Source organism: Mauremys reevesii, linkage group 2 (genome assembly GCF_016161935.1).
Source record: "Mauremys reevesii isolate NIE-2019 linkage group 2, ASM1616193v1, whole genome shotgun sequence".
Taxonomy (NCBI): Eukaryota; Metazoa; Chordata; order Testudines; family Geoemydidae; genus Mauremys; species Mauremys reevesii.
In genome coordinates this window covers 209,573,048-209,593,185 of record NC_052624.1, presented here as the reverse complement: position 1 = coordinate 209,593,185, position 20,138 = coordinate 209,573,048, and the positions used below count along the sequence as shown (strand labels likewise).

Below are 20,138 nucleotides of genomic sequence, written 5' to 3'. Positions count from 1 at the left end.
TGGTAAAGGGACACAATCAGCTTGAGATCTAGTCAGTTTGTAAAAGAGTTGCAAGTAGTTCATTGTATTCACCTGCCTGTGGATTCTGCCTGCCAGTTTTGTGGCTCAAACAGTCGCATTTCTGACTTGCAGTTTTCCCTCTTCCCCATTCTCTGTGCAAGTTACAAAGGAAAGGGGAAACAGTGATGATGACTATATAAAAAATTTTTGTGAAATACACAAAGGAAATAATTTTTTCCCTTATTGTTTTGTCATAATAATCTTCGCTGCTACCTATAAAATAGTACATATAAAATTTTCAGTCAGATTGATTTATTTGTTTTTTAGTTAATAGTGTCAGTGGAAACAAAATATATTCAGTAATAAACTTGCACGTCATACTTTCTTTTTGCTGTCCTTGTTTTGTTTTCATTCTACTTTAGAGCAAAAGTAATGTAATGATCCAAATACTTGTAGACAATCAGTATTTGCTCCTGTTTCAGTCTGTTTCTATCTAGAATAGAGGAATTTTTGCCACCTGTAATCCAGTGAAGTCTTTAATCATCAATCAGCAGGATTATATTATGTTATTTATACATATTAGGAAATCTGTGGAATACTCTGTTTTTCATTAGCACTGGCCGTTTTTTCTTCTTCCTTGAATTCTCTACTGAGGCACAAGACACTAGCAGAAAATCAATTTTTTTTTATAATTTTTCTGCAGGCAGGGTATCAGCGAGGCTTTTGATTTGACAGCCAAACTGGGGGTTGTTTTTTGAAGAAGACAGGTGTTCCTTTTAGTAATGTCACCTTCCATTGCTCAAATGTCTGGATTTTCTTTCGAGAATCAGACTGAAAATTCTGTTGTGTGCTTGTTTATGGGGGAAATGTCCTCTAAAGTACGTACTAGAGTAAAAGATTGGTCTCTTCTGTGTCCCATCCTTCCTTTCCAAAAATAATAGTGCCTGTTTTAGGCTCTTAAAATAACATTCTCTGATTGAAGTTGACTTTTAGAGTAGTTATTTTTTTTTTCAGCCTTAGAAGCAATAGTTTGCTGACTGTGGAATTTGATACTTAAAGCCAGAGACATTAACTATTGCTCTTTGGAGGTCACCTTTTCAACCCCAGGGAGGTTAATTTTCCTTATATACAGAAAATTCCAGTCTAACTGTTAATTAAATATATTTTAAGCACATTTTCCTCTAAATGTACTACAGCTTTTTTACCCTTTATCCTTGCTATTTGTATATCTGTATATTATTATCAACTTGCTTTGCAAGCTACCTTCAAACCACTTTCGTATTTTGAAATCCATTCATCTGTTATAAATTTGTCATAATATTTTTGCTATCTTTGCTGGTCATCATCTGTGTGTTTTAAACCAAGGTTGTCAGGGAGCGTGGGGAGGAAACCATATCTTCCAATCTTTCTTTGGAAGTGAAATTATAATAAACATGACTTCACAATCGTGTTTCATGCCAGCAGACTGATATCATTTAAGCATTATAATTTCAATGTCAGACCAAGCAGAAGGAGAAGCTGCATTATGGGCGAAGGAGAGTTAGTTTATTCAAACACTATTACATTCAAAACCTTAGGTGCAAAAACTTCACAGCATTGTTAAAGGATGGCTCTTGGCTTACTTATACTCTTTCAGTATTTAATGTTTTGTGTGTGTGTAATTTTAATTACTACTTTACAGTAAAATTTGCAATTTCTGTCATGAGACTTAGGGTGGCTGCGGGAGCGCCCCCCCTCCCCCACAACATGCTATAAAAACTCCACGGCTCATAACTATTGTTTTTCTGCATATAAGAGCCAGAGGGGACCCTGTGAAGCTAAGTTCCCACGCCACATGGGACCCTGCAAAGCTAAGTTGCTCAGGCTTCGGGTGGTGGGCCTTGGGTCACCGGGCTTCAGCCCCATGTGGTGGGGCTTTGGTTTTCGGGGTTTGGCCCCAGCAAGTCTAATACCAACCCTGCTTGGTGGATCCCCTGAAACCTGTTCGCAGCCCCCCAGGGGACCCCGGACTCCTGTTTGTGAACCACTGGCCTAGACAACGAGTGTTTCATCCAGCTTTGGAGCCTAGATGCTACTGCATTACAAATAACTTTGGGCAGAAGTTGTCAGAGCAGCTTCCAAGGAGAATGCAGATAACTTCTAATATTTAAAGTGTGTGTAGGATGAAGAGCCGTCCATTACCATTCACTAACAGAGGAGGCCTGGCTGACAAGACTGTAAAATAAATGTTCCTTCTTTGCCCCCTTCCCCTGTAAGCCATCTTATTAGAAGGAGCCCTCTAAGCCAGTGGTTCTCAAAGCCGGTTCACCGCTTGTTCAGGGAAAGCCCCTGGCGGCCGGGCCGGTTTGTTTACCTGTCGTGTCCGCAGGTACGGCCGATCTTGGCCGCGGTTCACCGCTTCAGGCCAATGGGGGCTGCAGGAAGTGGCGTGGGAGGTGGCAGTGTCTGCAAAGCAAGACACAGTAAAGATTTTTACTGCTCAGCTTCCAAGGAAGCTAGAATGCAGAGGGAGGAGGAAGGGGACAGAGAGTTTTCCTTGATCTCAAGCACAGCGCATTCCTTCTAGTCACAACTGCTGCAGTTGCTGCTTAGGGGCATTGCGTTTGTGGCTCCTGTTCCACACATTATCAGATCAATGCTCACAAGCCCCTCCCTTGATTTGATTTTTGAGGGAGGGGAGTTGAAAAATTGCAAATTTTATCTAAAAATGAAGTCGCTGTTAATGCTTACAGAAATATATCTGACTGGAGTTTGCAGTCCTAAGCTATTAATATTAAAGTCTGGTTCTGTTCTGGAAAGTAATTATAAAAATGGCACTTTGGGGTTCCATGCTTACTGTTTCTAAGAGACTTGTAGATCAAACGTGCTAAGTAAATAATATAGCCTTTCTAACCCGTCAGACTCAACTTAGGAACTGAAAATCAAGCCGGGGTCTCTGTTTCTAATCCTTGGTCGTCATTGTCAGTATTTAACATTTTTGCAGGCCAGATTCTGTCCCCTGCTACCAGGTGAAATTTCCTAACCAATTAATAATGAAATAAAACCTTACAGTTTAAAATATTTAATTAAAATAATTCTTCAAAAAGCTGTTTATGACCATCAGTTTTATTGATAAAAACAAGTTCTACTTAGCCATGTTTAAACACACTGTGCATTCCAGTGTGAATACTAAGGTCACGGGCTCAAAATGCTGATGAAAGTGAGTTGTAAAGGCATATTTTCACCAACATACTTTCATGCCAAGAGTCACAAACTTGGTTGTAAATTATGCTCATCAAATCAATGAACGGAATCTACATTGTGTGACCAGTCGCAACTTGAACTTTTGAATAGTGAGCCATTTAGTAAATAAAATGCATGAAAAAGTTTGTTGAATAATTGTGACTAGAAAATTACTGTGTGCAGCCCAGGGTGGATTGATTTAAATCAAATCTTGCTTTACATTTGTACTTTGTAGCTATTTTCAGAAACAAAAGTTGATTCTCATTTGGTTTATAATTATTCAAACATATTGATTTGCAACTAAATATAGATCTTACACTAAATTGGTGAAAAGAACAGGAGTACTTGTGGCACCTTAAAGACTAACAAATTTATTTTAGCATGAGCTTTCGTGAGCTACAGCTCACTTCTTCGGATGCATAGAATGGAACACACAGACAGGAGTTCCATTCTATGCATCCGAAGAAGTGGGCTGTAGCTCATGAAAGCTCATGCTAAAATAAATTTGTTTGTCTTTAAGGTGCCACAAGTACTCCTGTTCTTTTTGCGGATACAGACTAACACGGCTGCTACTCTGAAACTAAATTGGTGGTACTTTTTGCTAACCAGGAGGATGCATGCTATATCAAGCAATTATATTCCTTAATATTTTATTCAGATTCTTAACTTTCACAATTTTATTGTGTTAAAAGATGGTGAATGACACATTTCTTATTTACTAGATAATGACTAAATGTTTTACTCATGATTTATGCTAAGCTGTACTTGGTAGAAACTGAAATTGAATCAAAATGCAAAACAGTATTTTAATTTTTTTTTATTAAGTAAAACTACCTTAAATCTGCTGGATACAGAAGGGGGAAAGTGTTTATCAAAACATATTTTGTGTTTAAAACTGATGTATTAAATAAAGGAAGTATTTGTTAGTAAACTGAACTGATTTGTTTCTGGTCACCATGTCCTTCAAGATTTTAGAACTAGTAGATCTCACCCTCTCATATCTAGTTTTTATTCATAGATTAGAAAAGGAAAGCACACTTTCCTGCTTTCTCAGCTCTAAATTGCTTTCTCAACTTTAAATGAATTAATTATTAAACTGAAATAGTTGAATAAACTGAAATGAAGAAAATATTCTCTGTATGCCTGCAGAAGAGCTACTGCTACCACACGCTTGTTGAGCATTTTGGTAAATTCTGGTTTCTGGTGCTTAGCTTCTACTAGTTCAGTGGTTTGACTTTTTTTTAAATTTTGCCAGCAAATGTGTTCTGTTGAATATTTTTTTATTTAATTTGTGATTTTAATAGATTATAATAAGTTTAGGCATTAATATAGATTTGCCATAATTTCAAATGTAATTTTAATTAGTTAATTTAAAAAAGAAAAATGTGTTTTCTTTAAATTAAAAAATCCAATTTAAATTAGAAAACTGATTTTAAATTAAAATATAATTTTTAAACAATAATTTAATGTTATTCCCATCGTGCAATCTTTCTTCAAAGAGAGAGAAGCAAAATGCATTCAGTAAATTATCTGTTACAAATTATTCACCCAACTGTAATAACAATGATTACCTCAGCCTCGGGCATTTCCTGCAGAATTTTACATGACCATCTGAGGTTAATGGTCCTCTGTTGTTGTTTTTTTTTTCTCAAGTTGTCATCTCCCAAGTTGATCAGAAAGAGTAGGTTAAGAGTTTGAATCCTAACCTGAATATAGTGTATATTACTGAGGTATTTGCTACTTATTCTGTACTGGTATGTGATTCATTTTAAAGTCAGTTTATTGCTCTTTGCATAATTTTGAAATGGAATAGATACAGATTTTAAATGTGGGTTATGATCATGAAATGCTTCTGTTTCTGTCTTATTTATTATCTAGAGCAGAGGTGGGCAAACGATGGCCCGTGGGCCACATCTGGCCCGTGGGACCGTCCTGCCCAGCCCCCGAGCTCCTGGCCCAGGAGGCTAGCCACCAGCCCCTCCCCTGCTGTCCTCCCTCCCCCGCAGCCTCAGCTCGCTTGCTCCAGCACAGTGCTCTGGGTGGCGGGGCTGTGAGCTCCTGGGGCAGCGCAGCTACAGAGCCCAGCCTGACCCGGTGCTCTGTGCTGCGCGGCGTGGCCCAGCTCCAGCCAGGCGGCACGGCTGTAGCACCGCCAGCCACCAGTGCTCCAGGCAGCCCGGTAAGGCGGCAGGGAGCATGGGAAGTTGGATAGAGGGCAGGGGAGTTCGGGATGGTGCACGGGGTGGGGGTGTGTATTGGGGTTGGGGTGGTTGGGGGGAGGAACAGGGGTTGAATGGGGCAGGGGTCCTGGGGGCAGTTAGGAAGGAGAGGGGGTTGGCTGGGGTGGTGGGGGCAGTCAGGGGCAAGGGTTCCAGGGGCAGTCAGGGGACAGAGAGAAGGGGTGTGTGGATGGGGCGGGGGTCCGGAGGGGGGGTGGTTCAGGGAATGGGAGGGTTGGATGGGGAAGGAGTCCCGGGGGGGGGCAGATGGGAGGTGGGGGCCGAGCCACGACCCTCCCCCCCCAACCAGCCCTCCATATAATTTACAAAACCCAGTGCGGCCCTCAGGCCAAAAAGTTTGCCCACCCGTGATCTAGAGAAACAAGGTGAATGAGGAAATATCTTTTATTGGACCAACTTCTGTTGGGGAAGACATGCACTTTTGAGCTTATGCAGACCTTTTCTTTATTGGACCAGCAGGCGTTAGTCCAGTTAAAGATACTACCTCACCCACCTTGTCTCTCTAATATCCAGGAACGAACACATCTAAAACAACACTGCATGCAACAATGGAAGTTATTTGAGTTCTAATAGTTGGGGCGGGGGTTGTTCCGTCTATTACTATTTTAGTATGAAAACAGTCTCTGTAGTTTACATTGTGGTATGTTCCAATTGGAAAAGGAGATTTTGGCCAGATGTACAGAGTTTTTGTTCCAATTTAACTATACTGATTAGAAACTAATATTGTTTCAATTGGTGTCATCCCCTGGTATGACAGTTAAGAAAATGAAAAGGTAGAATTTGCATAATACAGTATAGCAAATTGCAACAAGGCTCTAAAATTGTGGGATCCCAAATCAAGCAAAGCCACGACCTCCTCCTTGAAAACTGTCTATGTGATATTTCAGACTTATGCAATATTTGATACAGCCCTGTTCACAAAAGTGCCCTTAGGTGAGTTTTAATGATTAAATGTATGGACATGTGCACTCACTCTCTCTCTCTCTTTTTGAAAAAAAAAATCAAAAACAGCATGAGGGATTTAGCTCAAACTTTACACACCCTCCACCCCCACACCCCCAAAATCTTAAGATACCAAACCTAGATAGGGTGGCCAGATGCCCTGATTTTATAGGGACAGTCCTGATTTTTGGGTCTTTTTTTTTTTTAAATAGGTTCCTATTACCTCCCACCCCCATCCCAATTTTTCACATTTGCTGTCTGGTCACGCTAGAAAATTTCAGACCTAAAGGTTAATGTTGCAGAAAGATAACACCTTCCCTCTCCCAAATCTCATGTGCTTAAAGGTGGACAAAAGTGCCCATAACTTTAGAAAGAGCTAATAGACACCTGCTACAATCACATTTAAATTTCTACTATGAAATCTCACCTCACCTACTATTTTTATAATGTATTTAATTTTACATAGTTTAACAGAAGTGTCTTGAAGTTTCCATTTCTGTTATGTAGTTCTCCCTGGTAAGCAGTAACATTCCTTAAAGGCCAGAATCTGCAGCCTTTACACTGAGTAGTAGTTACGTGCAAAAATAATCCTCCTGAGGTGAAAGAGCTACTACATTGAAGCCATTGAACTGTTCATGTGAATGAGTTTTCTGCAGCGTGAAAGGGTGCAAAATCAGGCTGTTGGGTGCCCTTCTCTTCTGTAGCAGGGCTACTTATTCGGTAACAAGGTGAGTAGCTGTTGGTGGTTAATGGCTAAAATGTGGTTTGTAATTTGACCTTGGTGTTTGTCTCTTTTCCTCTCCAGAATTGGAAGGCTTTTTGATGGCACGGAGCCCATTGTTTTGGACAGTCTCAAGCAGCACTATTTCATTGACAGAGATGGGCAAATGTTCAGATATATCTTGAATTTTCTACGAACATCAAAACTCCTAATTCCTGATGATTTCAAGGTGAGATTTTAAGTGACTTGCGTGTGTTTGAAATTATTCTGCAAATGTCTCGCCTCAGAGGAGATAATTTGGGAGTGTAATTAAAATAGTCTACGAGGCAGGAGTGGGTTTTGGAGCATTTGACGATGCTTTTAGTCACTTGGCAGAAATAAGCTTTGTCTCACTAAAGTGACATCTGTTGGCCTTTTCTTGAATGGTATTAATGCTAAATTTTGCCTTCCTGACCGTAGCATAGTATGCATGCTTATGCATTAAACTGTATGACCTCTGCAGAGGGTTCCCTATCAATTCTCCTCCTTCTCCTTCAATTAAAAGGACTCCGTCCTGTGATCACAGGCTGACACTGGAAGAGTGATGTGTGAGTCCTGACAGCCAAAAGTAAATAACGTTAAAATGTGTATAATGGGTGAATTGCAGAGTTTCATTTTCCCTTAACCCCTGAGAGACACACATGTGACTAGTTCTTAGTGTCTTAGCTGAGAAATCAAGGGTGAGTTCTTGCAACCTCATTATCTAAGCCAGATATTTATCAGTCTGGACTAAGCTTTTTGAGAGAGAGAGCGCTTTTAATGAAAATTGTGAAAATCTTAGAACTTCCTGTGTGGGGGTAGGGTTGTCAGTGAAATGCAATCTGGAGGCCATAGATTGGCTCAGAAGGTATCTTTTTCATCCTTTCTCCCTGTGAATGTACATCTCAGTATGCAGTGTGTGCCACCATTAGCTTACATAAGGATGCATGACATTAGGATGGGATAGGAAAGGTGACATGGAAAGCAGTTTAGAATATTCTGTAACCTTTTGTTCATCTTTAAAAGCATGTAATATATTGAGCTCTTTTGAAAATCTGGCCATAATTGTCTATGTAACAGGAAAAGTAATTTGCCTGACTGGTTAAATGAACATTAGTTTCAGTTTAAGAGCTGTATTGCAGCAACATTTTGAATAATCTCTGGTATCAACACACTTATCCTTTTTTATTCATGACTAGTATAGACCCACCTAAGTAACATAGATGTCTAAAGGCTGCCTTCTTCATAACATTAATAGTTCACTCTTGCAGAGTAGTTTAATACATAATTATATTATAACTCTGCTGAAAATTTAAAAAAAAAAAAAAAAAAAAGCTCTTGACAGCACATTCACTGTGGTGTTCAGAAGGTCCCTTCCAGTCACATTTTGAGTCTTCTACAAAGACGCATGTTTAAAACGAATACCTCTCCCTCTTCAGGACAGATGCTCGGGTTAGTTGATGACTCTCATTTAATTATAAACGCAGCTGGACAATTATCCATTTATCACATGCCTATTAAGCATTAAGTCTATTGCTCAATTTCAGTGCAATATTGACCTTGTTACTACCGCTCCTTTGTTGTCATTACATTCCTCTATCTTCCCTGATTCTCACATTGGTTTTCTTCATACAGACACTTTTTTCCCCAAATACATGCGTTAAACTAAAAAAAAAAAAAAAAATAGCTACAACAAAATAGAAATGTAAAATTTGGAAGCAAGTAAACTTAAGAGCATCAGTTCTAAATAATTTCTATACTTGCTATGGTTCAGAATGCATTTTCTATTGTGTTTGAGGCAACATAGCAGAAACAATACTGTAGACAAAAAGGGATATATTCAAAATACTTAATTTTTAAAATGGAGTAATATATGCAAATCATTATGTAAATATCGGAATCATTTTACTTTTAAAAACATTGCCGTCATCCTCATTTACATGCTTATACCTGTTACTGTGCCTGCTAGTATTGCTGTAAGACATGATGGATCCTAATGATGGATTTTCTGAATCCTGATTTAGTTCTGTTCCATCTGTTCAATGAGGTCGTCATTTTATGACATCACTATGGGGATAAAAATTTAGAGAAAGGTGGACTGTGACAATCTGATGTGGTCCATAATACACACTTCAGAAAAAAATGAAGGTAAAAAGTTTTTTTCTAGGTATTATTTCAGTCAGTAGATTTTAAGAGACCGTTTTTGCTTGTTCCTTAACTGTGTATGTAGTAATTATGAAACGTGCGGAAGGGGTTTCAACTCTCAGGCTATCCTAGCCTCTTTGCCAGAATAACCGTACACATAAGCAGTTACTGCATATTCACAATGCATCTTATTTAGTTGTGCACAGTAAAATATATATCTTTCAGGACTACAGTTTGCTATATGAAGAGGCAAAGTATTTTCAGCTCCAGCCCATGCTAGGTGAAATGGAAAGGTGGAAACAGGATCGGGAGACTAGCCGTTTTTCAAGGTCCTGTGAGTGCTTGGTGGTGCGTGTTGCCCCAGATCTTGGAGAGAGGATTACACTGAGTGGCGATAAATCTTTGATAGAAGAAGTTTTTCCAGAAATTGGCGACGTGATGTGTAATTCCGTCAATGCTGGCTGGAATCACGACTCCACCCATGTCATCAGGTTTCCATTGAATGGATATTGTCACCTCAACTCAGTTCAGGTATGAAGTCATGAGTGCATCATTTTAAAAGTAGACAAATGATTGATTTTGTGCCAATGGACTGACTCTCTTTACCTTAATTCTAGTCTAGAAGGTTTCAGTGGGCAAAAGCAATTGGAGACTTTGAGGTGGCTAGTAAGAATAAGTTTAGTTCCACAGGTTAGGGCTGACTTCCTCAAATTTATTTCACATGTATCTTTTCCAAACATCCTTGCAAAAGAACAAACATTGCTGAAACAAATTACTTTGAAAACTATGCAACTTCTCCAGTGTTAGTCAAGTCTTTTGTGTTTAATCAGGATCACCCTGGTGCATGTGTTGTGTTGCCATATATGCTTTGTGTTGGATGTGAGATCTATTCTTTCTTCCTGTTCTGTGAAGAAATGAGGACATGTGTCTGCTTCTGAGAAAATGAGCATATTTATTTCATGGTCCATGGAAACATGCTGATTTCTTCTTGTTCTTCTTTGGATATTTCTTCCATTTTATTATGAAATAATGAGAAGCAATAGTACATAAAGTGAGTAGCCTTGGTGTAAAATATATCTGTCATGAAATGGCTGCGGAACCCTGGGAGATGAATTTTAGCAGATCTAGAGGAAGTTTGTAATAAACTAGTCAGTTGCAGTGTTATCTCCCTTATCCCCTGGATTGGTGACAGTAAGGAATTTTCTTCTTTTAACAACTGCACCATATTCAACAAGTGTTTGGAGGTAAAGTACCTTTCAGTTCTGGAATTTTCATCAATACCTTTGTTGTTGTTTTATTTAGATGCACCCATGCAATGCTTTAGACACAGATACTTTGTATCTGCAAAAAGTTCTAAATTAGGCCTACAAATTTTCCTCTCCCATTTACCCATCACTATGCTATCTATGTAACACTCAGTGACCATGTCAGATGAGGTCAGTTCAGCTAAAGACAGATTAGGAATAATTTTTCTGAAGTAAATCTTCTTCCTCTTCTTCAAGTATATGTCCCTATAGATGCTCCGCTGTAATATGTGCGCACGCCCCTGCTCTCTCAACCAGAGATTTGAATCAGCAGTGTTCTATGGGTCCGCGCCTGCACGCTACACAATCTTGTGCTTCGGAACAATGGTATGTAGGGAGGAGCAGACCCACCACCATTCCAGTTCCTTCCCAAATGCTGACCACTTGAGACGGAACAACTGAGGTGTCCACTGCTTCCTGGAAGCTATTTCTGTTGTTTTATTTACTCAGTATTTGTTTTGTTTTTGCTTCAATATTTGCTTTCCTTTTTAAATTTTGCACAAATTTGTGTGTGTTTGTGACCACCTCCACTCTGGGTTCCTTGGAATTGATTCCTTGGCCTTTCTTATTCACTTAACTTCTGAGGTATGCCAGTGGCTCCAGGATTCAAATCCTGCCAGACCTATAATAGAATTAATCAGACTGACAAGCATTCTAGCTGTCTTTTGTGTCCCAAAGACTCTCCCATCCCATCCAAGTGCAAAGATGCACAGGGATTAAAAGCATGTTTCACAAAGAAAGGGAGGCAAGATTGAAGCTTCTCCTCAGGGCACACTCCTTAAGGTCTGTGAGGTCTGAGTCCTTCCTCCCCTCCCCCCAGTACTTCAGAAGTGGCTGAGGTTGTTTCAGAAATGAAGCATTCTAAGAAGAGAGCCTTTCTTCTAAGAGAACCTCCAGAAAAAAGGGTAGTTCACTTCCTTAGAATGGATCCCAGGGAGACCTCATGTCCCATAATGAGTACCTCCAAGGTTCGAACAGACATTGGCACTGAGGCCTTGGTACCACCTCAGCAGAGGTCCTGTTCAGATTAGCCTGCCAGCAGACAGTTCTGATAAGCACCTTCCCCAGCACTATCTGGACATCGGGACTCCTCTAAATCCAAAGACTCAGGATAATCTGAGGCACTGGTACTAAAGCCCTCCAAGAAGTCATATAGAGCCCTTTCAAGCCTCTGCTCCCTCTCCAATACCATTAACTTTGGGTGGCGTGCACTTGGAGCATAGAGAACATTTCGGTGGCCACTTCATCACCGACGTCAACAGCCCTCACTTCTCGTCCCCAGCTAGAGTTTCGGTGCCACTCCCAGTTCCGACTGCCCATTGCCAGAGGCCTCTGGCACCCTAGCGGTTCTTCTTGCAGAAGGATCTGCTTATCTCAGAGGAACTGGATTCCTTACCTCTTAAGGGGCACTGAGAGAAGTTACCTGCTGATATCGATATGTCCGCCAGTTATTTCCTCCTTTCATCTCGCGCTAGGAGTTGGGCTCCCAGTACTCACCCATCTTCCAGTGCCTTCATAGCCCCCAGCACTGTCTCCGGCAACAACACTAAGAGCTCCAGTTCTGGACATGGGATGCTGCCTCAGACTCTGAAATGTCTGGGCAGGGCTCTTCCTTAACTTACCATCCTACGCTGCTTGAAGTGTACCGTAGCAAGAAATCACCAGAGCCCAGAAGGCGCACTGGGCTTTTTGAACACGAATATCCCTGGGGACTCTCCCCTTACCCACCTTATTGGAATCCCTGGACCTTTTAAGGGCACCAATTCTATAGGGTTCCTGCCCAGAAAAAGCCATGTTTGGGCTTCCCACAGGTGCTGCAACAACCATTGGCATGGCAGTGACAGTCCCTGGTACCACATTTCTCCTCAATATTGGAGGACATTCAGGAGCTACCTGCAGAAGAGGAGACACTTCCTCACACAAATCCTCCTCCCCAATGGTGCGGTGATGCTGCTACCACCAACACCCTCCTATGCAGACAATTTTACGGTATTCCAGGACCTAATGAAGCCACCTGCAGAATCTCTTCAAATCTCCTCAGAGGAGGTACAATATCTCAGCCCTCTCTGGACATTCCATGCGTCCCCCTCCCTGACCCCCAAGTAAGAGAGTTCTGCCTGTTAATAAGGCGCTCTTGTTTCTCGCCTGTAAATTATGGCAGATCCCTGCCACTCTTGCACATACCTTCAAATGGACAGACAAAAATATTATGTATGAGTGAAAGGGCTGGAGTATTTCTTCCCTCACCCCACCCCCTCAGGTCCCTTGTGGTGGATGCAGTCAACAAGAAAAACCGCCAAACTCACTCAAGATTAACACCCTCTGACAAAGAGGCTTAATGCCTAGACCTCCTCAGCAGGAAGAGTCCCTTGTCCGTTGCTCTTCAGTTTTGAGTAACAAATTGTCACACCCTGATGCCAAAATATGACTTCAACAACTATTCAAAATTTACTCATTTTATTGATCACTTGCCACAAGACAAGAGGGAACAGTAACAAGCCCTCATTTCCAAAGCCCACTAATCGCCTACATTCTTTTGCAGCGCTTGAGAATGGTGACTCTGGCTGTCATAATCCCATCCTTGAATCTGGGGGGATGGTTTACTACCCTTGACATTCAAGACGTATTTTCACATTGCTATGCACCCTTCCCAAAAACGTTTTCTACATTACATTGTCAGCTTAGAACACTATCAATACCATGTCCTTCCCTTCTAATTCTCCATGGCCCCACGGGTCTTCATGAAGGTTCTCTCAGTACTATTGGCTTCCCAAGGGGTGTTCAGCTCCGGAGGTCGTGCTTCACCTCCTGCCCTCCTTCCCTTCAGCTGCAGTCTCCAACTCTGTAGTTGAGAAGGAACTGTAGCAGCAGTGGGTTCACTCCTCCCTATATATCTTCACTCTGAAGCACAAGGACGCATAGGTGCTCAGGTGCAGACCCGCGGACACTGTCAATTCAAATCTCTGGTTGATAGTGCATGGGCGCGCGCACGTTCTATGGTGGAGCACCCATAGGGACAAAACAAATTGAAGAACTCGAGTTACTGGAAGGTAAGTAGCCTCTCTTTTTTTAAAAAATGCATTAGAAAGTGTGGGGGGGGAATGCAATGGTATTTAAAGGAAATCTAATTAAGACATTCTAGCAAAGTCTGTTAGCAGAGCTGTGCATTATTTGTTCTTCACCTGGATCACAGTTTACAGAAGGTCACAGTTTGGCTACTGCAAGTTGATCATCCTTCACCAGTAGTAGCAGTCTTGGTTTTGTTGTTGTTTATTTTTACCTTTATTTACTCTCTTTGCAGGTACTTGAGAGGTTGCAGCAAAGAGGATTTGAGATTGTTGGCTCATGTGGAGGAGGGGTGGACTCTTCCCAATTCAGTGAATACGTACTGAGGCGAGAACTCAGAAGGACATCTCGTGCACCCTCCGTCATTCGAATAAAGCAAGAGCCTCTGGACTAAATGGACATGTTTCTTTATGCAAAAAAGGGACGTTACATGTGCAGTTTGGACACCAAACAAGTCCTGGAACTAAAATTGAATAAAGACGCCTTTGTATGAAATATAGAGACCACACCTGAATTCATATGGGAGCATTTGGAATAGTAATAATAATAACCTCAAGGTGTAATTATAATAACCTCAAGGTGTAATTATATGTCAAAAGATAGGAAATGCAAACAAAGGAAGGGGGGAAAAATGGGTAGGTAAGGTTGGTGCTGTGATAGCCATTAAGTGTCCTAGGCCTTCTTTAGGCCCACTTAACGGTAAACAAGCCATTACCATCGGGGGGAGACAAAGTACTCCTATACATTTTCCATTACCAGAGATCCATCCACTTTCCCATGTGTACGTCTTGATTCAAGTTTCTTTGCGTTTGGGGGGTTATGTTGGTGTCTTTTTAGAGGTAACCAGGCAGGAGGACTTCAGGAAACATCCATTCATTGCAGTGAAAGCTAGTTGACTGAGATTTTAAACATAGTCTGTACAGATGTCTCACACTTTTGTCTGCCCTCACACATGTGAAAAGTTACTTTTTTTGGTTTTAAATGAGTTGAGTTTTTTGTGTTTTTTTGCAATGGGACCAGAATTAACACTTTTTACAGTAGAGTTGCTCTAGTTTGAATCTGCTGCTTTCCTACAATTTTTTAAATTTTATAATGTATTGGATACAATAAACTCTGTTTAAAATAATGAAGGTGTGGATTAAACCAACAAAAGCAAAAGAAATTGAACTAAAATAATCAGTCAGTAGCTCACTCTGTTATGCTTCCTCTAGTCCTATTAGGTTGCAGAATAGTAAGTTATCTTGCATACAGTAAGCAAGCTGCAATCCCCAGGCATGGAAGAGTGAGTTACAGGAAATAGATGCTCTCATTGGCCTATATTGGAAAACCTGCCTGGTGCACCCTACATTGCTGGTTTACATTCAACACTAGTTTTTTAAGCTTTGAGTTTGAAAAGAGGCTATTGTGACGGGACCATTTTCAGTACTGGTCAAACTTAATAATAATAATAAAAGTTTGGCCCAGAGAACTCAGTCATGAAAATAATGCCAGGTAAATGTTCTGAAACCTATAACTAATAATAGTCACATCATTCCTTTTTAAACATGGAGTTGGCAGCTGTAACTCTGAATTACCTTGATGACTGTAAGTCAGAATGTTTGTTTTTAATGTTGTTAATTTCCCTTGTTTAGGGCTAATAAGCTTCTGCCTAGAAGTGAGACCCTTTGGCTACACCATCAACCTTATTATTCTTATTACTAGGCAGTAACTTTGTACACAGTTATCTTGCAAGTTATTCTTATTGTGCAACATTTCATTGAAATCAATTGTGCACGTGCCCAGTTGATGTCAATTAGACTTTGCAAAGTAAACATAACGCGTAAATGACACTACTGCACAAACTGTTCATGGGTTGATGATTCTATCACATAAGACGCACCAGCAACCACATTATCTTTCATCCAAAGTATGTCTTTATGCAATATTACACTATATGACTGTATATTACTATGGAAAATCCTATTGAATCAATGGTGCAGGCATTCCATTCATTTCAGTGAGACCTTGCTATTTATTTAAAAAACATTGTGAAAAGTAAATACTCCATGTAACAAGGTTTTTAATATAGTTCTGATAACTGAAAAAAGTAAACCATTTTTTCTGTTTTTTATTAACATTTAGGAGTGGGAGGGATATTTAATATCTTCTTGGCAATGCATCCCATTGTGATTTGAAATGAGCAGGTCATGGAACTGGAGGGGTGGAGCAGTGGGGGAGAGGAACTCCAGAAAACTAAGTTGGGTAGACAGTTATAAGGTTTTAGTTTCCTGCTGATCTGTAGGTATACACTTATGAAAAGCTTGAAATAGCTGTATCATTTTTAAATGCTTGTTTTCGATGAATAGTAAGTACTCCTCTTACAAAATAAATAAATTGCTTGTACTTCTCCCTCCCACCCCCCAAAAAGTTAGTTGTTAGTTTGCACAGAGGTAGGAAACATCCCAGGGATTGATATTTGTATTAGTGCAAAGTAGTCTGAAACGGTTTAGACTGAATCTGAAAAACTTGAATATACGTTATGGAAACTCTCTGCCAGGCTGTGTGAGTGTAGTATTGCTACTGGGGCCTCTGGCTTATTACAATGCACCTGCCTGTCCTCTGGTCTGTGTAAGCACAGAGATCATTGGGGTGGATGGGAAACAGGCAGCAAAAGAATTCACTTTATCTTTCCTCTTAAATTCTACTACAAAAAATTTTTGTTACTATGTTTTCAAGTTTCTGGGTTTTGTTCAGATGGAAGTTTTGTGGCTCTTTGTACAACATACCTGTTCAGCTCCCTGAAGCCAGAGATAACTTCCTGCTCTTTCCAAATCCCTGAATGGCCAGATATGCTTTCACTGAATGTTCATTCGTTAAGAATTGAGTCATAAATCATTCTGAAACCCTGAATGTAAATGTCACTACAATTATGTTGTAGTTATGGAGTAAGAGGTCACAGACAAAATAATGAGATGCAGGAATAAACAAAACATAGATTTTAGAGAGGAAACAGATTAGTTTTGTGCACACAAAGGTCACGCTTGTAACAATGTGTCTTTAAAATGTTGCTTAGAAAATCTGATCAGTAGACACATGAGCGACATATCCAGTAAGAGAAACAGAAAGGACGAGTATAAGGACAGCTCGTTTCTGGAGGCTAATAATTTTTACGTGTACAATAGGTTTATTTATCCATTTTTTTTAGTATAACTGTATTTTATGCCATCAGTGTGTGTTTTATTTAGCTATACCGAGTGAAGAAATTGCAATGAATGCCAGCTTCCAACTCTACATGTCTGGCAGGTTGATTAAGCAACTATCAAAGGGACTGCTGTGCATGTACTCTGAAAATGCCATGTGACACACTCTTCCTTAAAATAAAACTTAGGGGGAGGAAAACCTCTGACTTCCAAAGAACTGTGACGGCATTGTTGCTTTTTGAAAAGCTAACACTGGATTTTTACAAGTAGCTCTCAAAGGTTTCACTTCTGAAACCCAGTACAGTTCTTTCCCAAATTCAACCTTAATATACACTGTGTAATGCAAGTCTTTATATATAGTGACTCTTGAAAATCCCAGATCTGATGAGTCCCTAAACTGAACTAATCAATCCTCTCTCCCATTTGGTCAGGTGGGAAAACAATTAAGTTCCTATTTTAGTCACATTTGTAGAATTGCTACATATCAAAAAGTACTTGGTAATTCTGTTCCCCACTCCTCTTATAACAGGAGTTTCGCCCGGTTCCATTCTGCAGTTTCTTTTCCAGATTCATTGCCATGAATCTAGGAGAAAGCTGAATTGTCTCTCTTAAACTGCACTAGTCAGTAGGCTCGTATTTTCAATTGTTGGCTAGCAGGGGCATGAGTAATTGGGAAGCAATTTGTGGGGGAGGAAGGGAGGGCTGTATCACACTGACATTTGACTAAGTTGGTCATGCTGCACAGTGAAGTTAATCCATAGGCTGAAAAGTCCTATGACTGAAGATGTAATAAAAGCCAGAAGGGACGTCAGTGGAGCCTGACTGGCTACAGAGGACCATCCGAAGGTATAGAAGTTGACCAAGCCATTCAATTATTCTTGCTCCCATTATTATGCTAAACATGAGCTGATTTTTAATTTACAAAGAAATAACTTGTTCGTGGACCCTGAATATTTTCCATAGACCTTTTCAAATTGATTCATACTTTAATTACAAAATTTTGCATTCCCATGAGTGACTTGTCACTTTAAAGTCCACATTTTTTAAAAAAGAGAACTTGGAATTCTATTGACCAATGTTTATTTTTTAGAGAAATAAAACAATTTACTCGAATCTGTCACTTCTTTACTGAGGAATTCTATATTATGAATCATTTCTAGTGGACAACTGATATTTGAATGCAGGCATTCTTGTTGCCTGCGGTTTATTTACAGTGGAAATGAAACCAAGAAACCCTCAGGGCCTTTAGACCAGTTGATTTTTCTCAGACTTCACTTTGAATGGTTTATTATTTCTTGAGGGGCTGCAGGGATCACCAGCACCAAAATCAATACTTTGCATTAAGTCTCTGTGTTGTCTTTGGCTATTACCTCACTGAGCTGGTTATTCAGGCCCCCAGAAATAAATTGAGTATGTTGGATCAGATGTTCTGTATTTGAGATAGACGCTGTTGAAATCAAATCACCACCCTTCTTCCAACGCAGATGCAAGATACATAGTTGAATTGATAGTACAAAAGTTTCCTCCCAACATTTTATAGCTGTAACTTGAGCTAGAGCAATGTTTTCATATTAGCCAATGACTAACTTCAGTGTTTTATGTTAATATTAGCACTTGAAATTGTCCCTCTTCTGGATAAGACACTTGTTTGCAAAAGTAGAAGTGACCCGTGGGAGATTCTGGATACCTTTTTTGTTTTCTGTAAATATATATATTTTTATAACTTTCTTGGCCTGCAGTTTACTACATTATTGTTATTGTGCCATATGTCCATGAAGTAAGAGAAATTATCAAAAGAAAATCTGAAGTTAGCTATTAAGAACCAGATTCTGCTCCTCATTGCTCACATTGAATAGCAGTTTACACCTTAATTAATCTCTTTTGGATTTGATTAGACTATTTCATGGAGTAAGGTGCTATGTAATGGGGGTAGGAGGTCAGAATCTGGGCCAAAATGATCAGTTGACCACAATCCTGTATTTAAACTTTTTTTTAAAAAAAAGTTTACATTTTAATATCAGATCAGAGTAAGAGAAACGCGCCTTCTCTCACAGCAAAGTTTAAACATTGCATTCCTGACAATGCCTCCTATTTCCCCATTAGTATGAAAAATTTGCCCTGAAGTGACCAGCTCCCGTAACTGTACGTGCAAGTCATGCTGAGCACTTGCAGAGCTACACTGGTCATCTCTATTGCATTTAAGAGCACAGCTTTGATTAGCTTTCTTGGATGGATGGTGGAGGAGGAAAGAAAGATCCATGTGATTTGTCTCTGTACTCTGAGTTGGGACTGATAAATGAGTTCATCTATAACACCAAATCGTCTTTCTGTTTCTGTTCTACTATGTAGCTTGTCAGTATTTTTTTTTCTGAGGAAAATATGTAATATTGGATGCCTGACCTTGCCTAGTCACCACTATTAAGCAGCCTGTAATTTATAGGTATGCAACATGTTAAGTACACACCTCAATCTGGGTGTCAACCTTTTTTTAATCTATACATAAAGTCTACATTGACACTCTAGCTTAATGTACTGTTAGTTGTATTTGTTCTGATTTTCCATTCTATTACATTCAAATTTATGGATTACTGAGGATCAAATAAATTTATGTTTGATGCTTCAATTGATTAATCCAGAAGAAATTACACTTGATCCGCACATGGGATGCTAGTTCGATCTGTAGCAGCTGTTTCACTAATCCTTACAATTTCCTAATAAATAACATATTTCAGATTTGTATTTGGTGTCTTGCATTGAATACAGTTATTGCCAGATAAATGGTGAAATTGGTTGTGAATCTGTTTGCCTTTTCCTCTGTATTGTATTTGTTCTGCTTGGGTGTATTTGGGTAACTCCATAGTAATACTTAACCTGCTCAGAAGATTGTACAAATCTTTAATTAAACATCTCCGCGCCTGTGAGGGAGATAAGTGGTAGCATGCTCATCTTACAGATGGGAAAGCTGAATTATTAGGGAGCAATGATTTGTGCAAAGCTGCAAGCAAAGCAGTAGCAGTGCCAGGATTCACACTCGGGTGTTCCTGGCACTAACCCACCATGCCATCACTGTCTTTTCAGTTTCCTTCACAGTTACATTTGCAATACAAAACCACTTTGGGAACGTTGATATACTATGATGTATTACTTTATGGTTTGCTCAAATGTGGCATAGATGCTTTATAGCCACTGCCTTTCAGTCTCAATTTTTAAAATAATTACTGTGTTAATCTTGCATATTCACTTGGATTTTTTTCTTGTTCCAGTTATAAAACAAAAAACCAAAATGTTTAAATAACCTCTG

At 39.7% G+C, this 20,138-nt stretch overlaps 1 protein-coding gene across 10 annotated transcripts in view; it reads left to right on the top strand.

Annotated features, from left to right (window-relative positions):
- The window catches only part of KCTD1 (potassium channel tetramerization domain containing 1), a 139,576-nt gene extending 120,000 nt beyond the window's left edge, over positions 1-19,576 (top strand). For all 10 annotated transcript variants that reach the window (XM_039525471.1, XM_039525472.1, XM_039525468.1 and 7 more), the window contains 3 exons: positions 7,210-7,354; positions 9,514-9,819; positions 13,894-19,576. In XM_039525471.1, coding sequence (XP_039381405.1) covers positions 7,210-7,354; positions 9,514-9,819; positions 13,894-14,052 — 610 coding nt within the window. In that variant the 3' untranslated portion in view covers positions 14,053-19,576. The remainder of the gene's footprint in view (positions 1-7,209; positions 7,355-9,513; positions 9,820-13,893) is intronic.
- Positions 19,577-20,138: the final 562 nt, after the last annotated feature.